Source organism: Limulus polyphemus, unplaced genomic scaffold, assembly GCF_000517525.1.
Source record: "Limulus polyphemus unplaced genomic scaffold, Limulus_polyphemus-2.1.2 Scaffold2979, whole genome shotgun sequence".
Taxonomy (NCBI): Eukaryota; Metazoa; Arthropoda; class Merostomata; order Xiphosura; family Limulidae; genus Limulus; species Limulus polyphemus.
The window spans coordinates 49908-60815 of NW_013668589.1; the positions used below are offsets into that span (position 1 = coordinate 49908).

A 10908-nucleotide genomic window follows, 5' to 3' on the forward strand; every position below is an offset into this window, starting at 1 on the left:
TGTAGCCACGAGTATTTTGAGGATCGTTTCGTAGCCAATTCTAGCTACTCAAGTTAATTCATCATAATAAATAAAGCTATTGGTTTGAATTAATGTTAATTAATAATAAAAACAAAAATTAACAAACAGCTCGAACCAGCAATACCACGCATCATCAAGAGCCCCATCGGAAGAGCGTATAAAGCCAGTTGGTAGCAAGTCGTTAGGTAATTATTACACTAACAGAAGAGATGCTTAGTGTGAGAAATGCAGCTGCCCCTGCGAGAAACAGACTGACTTACCCATTTTACAGCAGTACACCAAACACTTGTTTCATAGATCATAATTGTCATAGGCTGAAAATTTTATGATTCTACACGTACTCCAAAATTTAAACTGATCTGATGATGATTAGACCATAAACAGACAAGTTTCAAACTTCCCCTGTGTCTTGTATATAATCAATGCAATGCATATACACATTGTCTTTTGTCCGAGATATTTTTCTAACATTTATATTATAATTTTTAAAATCTTATTGCAGCTTATTCCTTGTAAAAACTTTTTACATCTCATCCAATTAAACTTAAGTCTTTCTTGTTATTATAACAATTTTTACACTTTACATGTCGTTACCATTTTATTCAAATTGTTGAAACAAAGTAAATGTTTTTAGAATTATTGAAGATTTTATGTTCGAGTATTTGAAATTTTGTATAATCTTTTTTGAAAAACTTGAGGTTCAGTCAAATACAAATGTTTCTAGGTGATTGTATGTTATTTCTAATACCAAAGCGACCCAGATAAATTCCCGCCATGATAAAATAACGTCATATCTAGAAAGCTTTCAGATACAACTAAAATAAGTCCTTAAAAACTTAATATTCAACAATGAATGTTTTGCCAGAGTCAGAATCCCGCAGTGATAATGAGGGAAGGGGCAGTGTAGATAAAAAAAATTAAAAAGATGAGCTCTTTCCTAAAATTATAGCACCAGATAGAGACGACTCAAGGAACATGTCCCCCATCACGTGGGGTAGCTTAGTGGGATGCAATACTATTTTCCCAGTAAAGGTGAGAAAACAAACATACTGTGAAAATGTCACATAGGTAGGCAGTATAGAAGGCTACTCAACTGGCCATTATATCTCAGGTGGATGGCAGAGTCAATACAGACACACGTATGAAAACAAACAGTCATTATTTTTAAGTATAAAACTTACTACTATGTGTTTACATTTTGTACTCATCTGAATTATAAAATATTTACAAAATATATTTTGTCAGGTCTCTTCATTGAAATCATCGTTGTGCACAAGAAAGAATTTATGGTATTTTAAAATAAAAAGTGAGTTATATATTTTTCAATTACCAAAGATATTTATTGCTATATTATCTTTAATCTTAATCTTTAATTAAGTTTTCAGTATTTTAAGCAATAAAACAACTGTACATCCTATTTAAAAATCTAAAAAAATAATAAAATAGTTCTTAATACTATGTAAAGAAATATTAGGCAGCAAAGAAAAATACCTTTTAAATTTTAAAACATTTTTAATACTTTCAAAACTCGGAATTGAACACAGATGTAGAAAATTTGTTTAACTGAGAAAATAAAGTTCAATGTTAAAAAATGACAAATCATGCGAGTGTGTGTTGGAATTCCCATTAAAATATAAGAAAGCAATCTGCATTAGTTTAAATGGGAGAAAAACCAAACCATAAATATCAGTTCACAATCTAAACATTATTCCAAAGTCTGGCTAAAACCACATTAAAACTTACAAGAAATCAGTATACACTGAAGCATTTTTGGAACCCATGTTTTTAGAAGAGGAGAGAATTTCATCCCTTTTTACAAAACTTGCAAAGTTAAAAAACCTACACAACATTTCATTGTTTTTATCAAATAAGGACAATAAAAATGCTCGTTTTTTAAAGTTATTTCATAGAATATTTCAACTCATTGTACACTAAATTAAAATAAATAAACACATGTGAAGAAGTACCAAGATGCATGCATATTAGCAGATTTTTTTGTATGGAAGTTAATTTTACAGGGCACCATATTAATTATGAAATATTTCATAATATAAATTATATATATATATACCACATTATAAATTGTAAATAAATTTAACGATAATTATTTGTAATTAAGCTTAGATTCTTGTTTTCTTTTAAAACAAGGACTTCATTTAGTAATAATACCAAACCCACATAATACAGCAAACATATTGATATAGTTATATTATAAATTATACTAGACAGGTAAACATTTAATATAAAACCCTTTTGAAATAAGCGCTATAACGTAGAAGTATAAGAGGGCAAAGCGGCCCCAGAGTGCAGCATTATGTTTTTCAGGAAAATAGGGAATCACGAAATATTTAGTGGGGGAAAAGAGAGCATGTTTAACGTCTCATATTTGTAGCATAAATTGAAATTAAAACAACTTCTCTCACTTAGAAGAGATGATTTTTCCACTCTTGCCGTCCTAATGTAACTAAATTGGTAGCCTTCGGGAAACCTCCTGAAGTTTCGAGACCTATTTACTTCTTCTGTTCATAACAGTCAACCTGTGAAGTGCTCCACAGTTCATACACATCGACCTTTCTACCTCACGTGGATAACTACTGAGACTGAGCATGCGTTTATTTAGGGCTATTACGAAGACGCGATGCAGATCGAGTGTGCACATATTTTACTTAAACATTTTCTTTATTTTACCGGTATTATAAAAGCATATGGTAATTATTTATTTTGCCTCGAAATCAATCAAAACAGTAATGTTTGGGAAATGCTCAAATATTGTCATGTCAAACGTTAGTACAGATATTTGGCCATATGAATATAAAGTAATATTTACCACACTAGACTTCAAACTAATCGCAAATTAAGTATATGATGGTTGGATGCGATTTATATGTGGGTGCATACGATAGTTGAAGGCTCTACTAAAAGCATTATATTTATTTATCATTTGATTGTTTATGAAGCAAACACTTTAGAGGCAAACATGCTAAGGTTCCAGATAATTGGGTAGAAATCATGATTTACAAAGTACTTTTGTCATCAGTGGTAGGTTAATAATAATAATCATACCAACAAAAATAAGTGGGGTGCCTTTTACTTTTCATATTATTACATTTCCATTGTTACGTTGATTAACTTATTGGTTTCCGATACAGACAAATTTTTTGAACATATTTAATAAAATGTTTATAAATGGATTTCGGATTATTAAAATAGTGCATGGTAAAACTTTTTTTTTGGGGGGGGGCGTAGTTTATGGGCACAACGCCATTAAATATATTGCTATACTTTACCTCTTATTTTGTATGTTATTAGCAAATATTATGAGTTTATCAACGATTCTGAATTCAAATAGTAAACAGCCGGGAATAGCTAAAAAGAAAAGAACTACATTAACGAAAGAAAGACGCTAGGATCCGCGTGGAAACCATACTGGATTAAAAATTACATAGACAGAAGAGATATTAGGGGTGATACAGAAATTACATCGATGGCTTTCTCAAAACTAAAGTAGATATGTCGAACTTGTTAGGTATAAGACAGCTTCAATTATAACGAAGAAAGAGCGTCTATACAATATGACGTGTGTAGGAAGGATGACTGAATTATTTACTACCAAGATAAACATCTGTACGCGTTTATTTTTATTAAAAATATTTCTATATTAACTTTTTTAGGTATGTGTGTGAGTGTAAAATTTATCCTTCACGTTAATCATTAGAAGTTATGAAACTAATACAGAAATCGTTATTTATATGTAGACAGGATTATTTTCCTTAGTGTTCTAACCACGTAGTATTTTAGAGAAAAAAATAATATAATAATTATGACTTAAAAAGATAAGTTTACAATCTAGAAAAGACTGGGGATTACAATTATTTCCCAATATATATATGCAGTCATATTACTTTAAATGGTTGTGTCGTTTTCAAAGTATCACAACAATGAATATAATATGATGTAAAGATATAATATTTTTACAGAGGGCGACTATTTGCATCACGTGACCGTTTCTATTTAATAACAAGTAGAATCATTTCTGTGAATGTGATATCCGAAGAGCGTTGAACTCATTATTTTTTGCCTTTCATAATCCAGGTATACTCTTTGTAACTAACTTACCTTCCCCTGGAGACAGTTTCATTTCTAACCTCAAGCTTTAGATTACTATACTTAATTGTAATTTCTACGCCTACTTGAGCCAAAAACGAAAAAACTAACAGTACGCTTCACTATCAGCATCATTAGTAATAGTAGTACTAGTAGTTAGTATTACTATTAGTACCACACAATCGGTGACAGTGACAGTTCTTATAGCAATGGTTCGACTTGAAAGACTTCGTAAGCAGCAATTTTTTAGAAAAAAAAAAATGTTATGGTCAAATTAAGCTCTAAACTTGAGTATTAGTAATAATAATAATAATGTATTTGTTTCATTATTATTAGTATTACTGTTGTTGCAAATTAAAAAAAAAGCTAAGAGAAGGACTGGCTTCAGCTTAGCCTTAGAAGTTAGAGGATATTAGACTGAAATTGTAAAGTGGAATCAGATTTCATCTACTGTATTTCTAATATAATAATACTTTTAGTATTTAACTGAAAGCACCTGTGTATTGTTATTCTCGTAAAGATGGTGCAATTCATTATGAGTTAGTGACAGGTATGGTATAACTTGTATTCCATTGTTTTATTTCTATGTATTGTTTGTATATGTAGAAATATAATTATTTTGGTTTATAGGTTTCTTGTTATAACTGTTGAAGTAACAGCCCAAGTTTCATGAAGGAGAGTGCTTGTTTTAAAATGATGAGACATGCTGCTGCACCAGACAGGATAATTTATGGTTACCCATTGGTAAGTTTCTATAAAGAAAAGGTTTCCTCGGGAAAAAAAAATAATACTGGTGAGATGACACTGTTATAAATATTTTAAATAAATAATAATAATAATAATGTTTCAACCATATCCAGTGATCTCAGTTGATACTTATATAAATAGAAGTAACAGACGAGCTTAGAATTTAGGAGAAAGATATTTCTGAGTAGTAAAACTTAAATTTCTCTACAAGCCCAAACTTGCATAAACTGAAGTATTTAAGTGTTAATATAGATTTTTTACTATTTTGTTAAAAAACAAAATTCTATGAGTTTTATCTCATTGTGTATCTTTTTTTTTAATGTATCAAACAAAACATGACTTAATGATGATTCTTAGGTGAACTAAGAGCCAAACTATTGTAAATTTAGTTTTACAGCACATAAATAAACTGATGCAATGTGAGTAATGTTGCTTTATTTTGCTGTGTTTATATTATGAACTGGTTGAACTAACAGGTAGCTATTTACTAGTAATCGTAGTATTTGTACATCATTGTAAAAAAGTGAACATTTTCTACAAAAAGTATTTTATTGTGGGAAGTACTGCATGGAAAAAGTGTTTGAATTGTGCTCTTAAATTGTACATAACTCAGTGTATCAAAATGATTCAATGTATGGACCTCAAAATTTTCATAAGTTTTACTGATACAAACTGTAATGTTTTTATATATTATAGATGCTACCCTTTGTTGAAAAAATAAGTTTTTTTAAGAACTCCAGTTTTTACTACTAAATTTAAAGATTAAATCTATAAAGATACAATCAAACCCTTGCATATGGCCCTAGTGAAAGTGAGGAGAGTACTTTTATTTGAAATTGTTTTCTGTTGTAAAGAAATTATTGTTGTTGCTCATACCACAGTTATTTTTCTACTTCTCTGAATCTTGAATACCCATTGAATAATGTGAAATTTTGTGGATTTTGGTTTGTGGTGTCAATCAATAGATGGCTCCACATTTCATAAGCTTCAATCACTACTTCTGGCATTCAGATCTTGTTGTATTTCAGCAGATGGCACCATTGTATTTATTTTGGTCACATAGATAGATGGCCAAGCCATTGCTCCATTATAGTAAGAAGCATAATGTTTGCTTACTTTTCACTAAAGCATTTGTGGGTGGTTAGGCAATACACTCACACTTAACATTTTGTTCTAACATGTCAATACATTTTAGTGAAACAGAAATGTTTAATTTACCTTTAGACTCTTGAAAAACTTTTTTTTGCTTTATGTTCATAAGTATTTCATGATTCATTACCTTATCTACCAAGTTATTCTTTTTGTAGAGAAAAATGTACAATGAAGTTTTTTTTGTTTTCTTTATATCTAAAACAGTCGTATTACTTGTGAAACTTGGTAAATTTTACATCAAAAACTACATTTTCATTTATTTATTTGTAATCTTTTTTTTTTATATACAATTTGTACAAATGTTAATTTGACACAAAATTTAAATTTTGTAAGTAAAGTTTCATATTACAGTGTATTTTGGGGGTCAGTTGTGTAAGGCTGTTTTTGTTACATATCTTTCACTGCTAACGTACTTTACTATAGTAAGTTTTGTGTACTTCTTCCTGTTCATGAGTAGAAAATATTCACCATAATTATAACACAAAAATTTTATGTTTGTTAACTGTGTTATTTGTAAGAAGATACTCCAATAGCATCAAAATGCACTGTTATTTTATTTCTCTTCATGAAGAACCATATCAAGTATATTACTTAAATTTATATTTTATTTTCTAGGCCTTCTTACCTGATGCAACACCATATACTGATATGGATTTTGATGGGAAAGTTAAAACTGTATGTCAGTCAGAGAGAGCAATAAGGATAGGGTAAGACCGTTAGCATATGGTTACTTGTATAGTTAGTAGGGTACATATTGATGTGTGTGTTTATGTTCATATGGTAGAATGTTCAGAGGGGAATTACATCTGTGATAGGGCATCTTGTTGTGTATTTATGTACAAGTAGTAAAATGTATAGAGAAGGAATTACATGTGTGATAGGGCATCTTGGTGTGTATTTATGTACACGTAGTAAAATGTATAGAGAAGGAATTACATGTGTGATAGGGCATCTTGGTGTGTATTTATGTACACGTAGTAAAATGTATAGAGAAGGACACACCGATACATGCCCTATCACACGTGTAATTGTAATTCCCCTCTGAACATTCTACCATGTGAACATAAACACGTGTGATAGGGCATGTATCGGTGTGTGTTTATATACACACGCTAGAATGTTCAGAGGGGAATTACATATTTTATATTACTTATCTGTATTTAGCATGATATTCAGCATCAATAAACTGTTTTCAGTGTCAAGGATCTAACTTGATCCTTTCCTTCCTAACTGAATAGGTTAGATCTCTGGGAAGCAGAATTTGAGACAAGGTTATACATACATCCTTTACCATGATATGATGTAAAACTAATAGGCACTACTATCATCAGGATGTGTAGCTGGAAAGATATTTATAGAAATCCACTTGACCAGTTTTGTGTATGATGTCAAAACTGCTCGTGGATGATTTAGTAACTAACCAAGTGTGTGCATTAAACACAAAAACTAACCAAGTGTGTGCATTCTTTAGCTAATGGTGTTAATGGAATGTGGTAAATTGTCTGCTTGCTTAATACAGAGATGTGTATTGTTTTACAGGGAAGTGACATGTAAACCTTATGGTACATAGTATGCTTATAGCAGTAAACTAATGTAATACACACGTAGGGGTTTAATCACTGGAAAAATACAGTTACTACTTTCGAGTACTAAACGTGGAGAGCTTTAATAAAGTTAACACATCACATACCAAAAATTAACTTGTAAACTCACTTAAAAGTATAAAAATAATAACTAGAAGAGTTAACTTTTAAAAGTTAGTTTCACAAACCTAGTGTTTAAAAAAAGACATCAAAATAAATGACTGAGAATAGGCTTTGTTTTAAAGAGTACTGCACGTATCGGAGAATTTCAACATCTCGGAAGAAAAAAGTTTCTTGAGATGCCTCAGTAATTTAACTTGTACAATTTGAGGCAGGATTTTATTTAAATTTCTATATTTTGGAATCTTGTTTTCATGAACTTAACATTTAAAAGCTAGAAGTTAAACTTATAACTGATTAGGAGATTAAAATTCAGAGTTTGTAAATACTAAAAATTAGTGACTTATACTAAAGTGTTAATATCTTTAAAAACAATTTACTTTTTTTTTTTCAGGTTAAAAATTTACCAAAACTATTTTTGTTGGGGATGTGGCAGTTGGCAAAACTTCTTTAGTTAATAGGTAAGTATTCTTGTTAATTTACATTTGTTATTAAAAGCAGTGTGCACATTATAGTGCCTTTGGACAACTCCATCTTTTGTTCTTAAGGTGGACAGTATTTAACATTGCAAAGTACACTAGAAACTCCTTTTCCACAAGTGTCAAATTTGTTAACATTATACAATTTTAAGGTTTTAAAATACCAGTTAATTGTTCCAGCATTTATTTAACTTTTTTTTTGCAAATTTCATGAATTTCTCTTTCAGGTTTTGTCATGAAGTATTTGATTCAAACTATAAATCAACAATAGGTGTTGACTTTGAGGTGGAGAGATTTGATGTCTTAAATACACCGTTTCACTTGCAAATGTAAGTTTTCAAAGTTAAAAGATATTCAGTTGAGCTGAAATTATTAACATTCACTGCAATAATTTGTAAGATCTTATCAATATGTAATGTTTTACTATGACATTACTTTAGGTATGTTGTAGATATTTATGATGTCAAAACTCATTCTCTGTTGGTTTGAATACATTTGACTACCGCTTGGAGATGTAAAGACAACAAGTAAAAAAAAAGTTTAATTTAGCATAAAGTAATCAAACAATAGTCTTATTTAATTTTTCCCATTAATCACCAGATTATCTGAAATTGATTCATATCTTTGTTTACCCACAAACACAAGTTTAGTAATATTGTATTGTTATCGTAACAAGTTTGGTAATGTTGTATTGTTATCGTAACAAGTTTGGTAATGTTGTATTGCTATCGTAACAAGTTTGGTAATGTTGTATTGCTATCGTAACAAGTTTGGTAATGTTGTATTGCTATCGTAACAAGTTTGGTAATGTTGTATTGCTATCGTAACAAGTTTGGTAATGTTGTATTGCTATCGTAACAAGTTTGGTAATGTTGTATTGCTATCGTAACAAGTTTGGTAATGTTGTATTGCTATCGTAACAAGTTTCGTAAGAAAATTTGTAGACTGGAAAACTATGACTTAGCCTCCAGCTATTAAACATTGGTTAATACATTGTTAATTACATGTTTAGTTATAAAGTTTTAAGAGGTAAGATTATAGTATATTACATTGTTATTAACTCTCCTATACATATATATATACATATATACAGCAGTTTAAAAGAAGTATATTAAAGTTACTTGAATTCTCTTTTTTTGTTGTTGTCAATCAGATGGGACACAGCTGGTCAAGAAAGGTTTAAATGTATAGCTACAGCTTATTATAGAGGAGCTCAAGGTAAGTTACCTATATCTAGTTAATCAATCTGACAGTTCTTTTAATGATATAACATTTCTATAAAGAAATCATTAATCATCAGGGGTGCTCAAAGATTAAGCAATCTTCCTTCTGCTTGGTCGAGATATTGGTGAATTTAGATCATATGGATTAATGTTCCTAGAGGTCAATTGCAAATTATTGGGAAGAGTTAAGGTTTTAACTAAAAGGTAAAAATCTAAACAAGGTGTGAGGGCAAGACAAGTCTCGAACATAGTGGTGTAGGAGAAGAAAAGTCAAATCGGAGAAAGAAACGTGTTAGTTGAACACCGTTAGATAAATGCAGACAAGGAAACGTGTTAGCTGGCCAGTGTAAAATACAAATATCACAGGTAAGTAAAAAGATATCATATTATGATGAAGATATCACATTATATGTCAAAACTTAAATTGGTAACTCATTTAAAAGTGAAGAATAAAGAAAGTTACTTAAATTAAGTTTATCTTAGTTTCTCAAATTAGGAGCTTGTTTTTGAACACCCAGTAAGTAAGATTAATTACCTTCTGTATTGTAGCTGTGGTGATTGTGTTTGACGTAACAAACACATTCAGTCTACAACACGTTCCTGTGTGGCTAGAGGAAACTCTAGAGAACAACAAAGAAAAGCCTTTGGTCTTTCTAGTTGGAACTAAGAGAGATCTTGTGGTAGGTTTCAGTTTTTTTAATGTTTGTTTACCAGCCATTTGTTATTGCTCAAGATCTAACTTTAAAAAATATTACGTAATGAATTATATCATGTATCCTGATAATTAAATAAATATTTTATATTTGAGGATAAAGTTACTAGAGTTAATGATGATAATTCAGCCATTTCTTATTTCCACACAGTGTTTTTTGAAAATAATTAAACTTTTTTTTTCAGATCTTGCTTTTCCCATTATTATAATTTCATTAAAGATTACTGTGGCTTAGCAGTTAACAATTATAAGTATGATAATATTCATTCCTTACTTCAAGTTTTTTGATTTACTAATGAACTGCATTTAATTTTTAATATTTCAAATATCCAAATACTTGTTATTTTTTGTCATTTTATATTTATTTCAAATATGAAATATTTGGTTGGCTAGGAACTGTGTTGATAATTGTTGTAACTTCATGTTGACTCTAGAGTGAACCTGTTTATCATATGGTTGAAAAACAAGCCATTGCCATGGCAAAGTCCCTGAATGTTGAGTATTGGACTGTTTCTTCAAAAACTGGTTAGTTAGTAGTAGTAGGAAATGGAAGATGAAATTAGTCTACATACATCGTATTAGATAAAAAAAAAAATATTACTACCTAAATATCTAAATTTAGTTAGAATATTGAGAATTATTATTAATTAATTAATTAATTATTATTAATTTAAAAGTCTGATGTGATTTGTTAATGCCAGTTGTTCAGCTGTAAAGATAGATTAATTTGTATACCTGAAGCCTTATATACTAAAAAAAAAAAAAAA

General features: G+C 29.8%; 2 protein-coding genes and 1 long non-coding RNA gene across 3 annotated transcripts in view; 2 read left to right on the plus strand and 1 right to left on the minus strand.

Annotated features, from left to right (window-relative positions):
• Positions 1-2576, minus strand: part of LOC106468357 (clustered mitochondria protein homolog) — a 51191-nt gene extending 48615 nt beyond the window's left edge. The window contains exon 1 of the mRNA XM_022396698.1: positions 2445-2576. The gene's annotated coding sequence lies outside the window, so the exon portion shown is untranslated. The remainder of the gene's footprint in view (positions 1-2444) is intronic.
• A 1437-nt stretch (positions 2577-4013) lies between these two features.
• On the plus strand, positions 4014-6733 carry LOC111088005. The gene is made up of 3 exons (XR_002612630.1): positions 4014-4113; positions 4756-4869; positions 6640-6733. It is a non-coding gene; the product is annotated as an uncharacterized LOC111088005 (long non-coding RNA).
• A 1393-nt stretch (positions 6734-8126) lies between these two features.
• Positions 8127-10908, plus strand: part of LOC106468358 (ras-related protein Rab-34-like) — a gene marked incomplete at its 5' end in the record, with an annotated part of 4975 nt that continues 2193 nt past the window's right edge. Inside the window, 5 exons of the mRNA XM_022396699.1 lie at positions 8127-8188; positions 8434-8535; positions 9360-9424; positions 9979-10109; positions 10576-10666. Coding sequence (XP_022252407.1) covers positions 8127-8188; positions 8434-8535; positions 9360-9424; positions 9979-10109; positions 10576-10666 — 451 coding nt within the window. The remainder of the gene's footprint in view (positions 8189-8433; positions 8536-9359; positions 9425-9978; positions 10110-10575; positions 10667-10908) is intronic.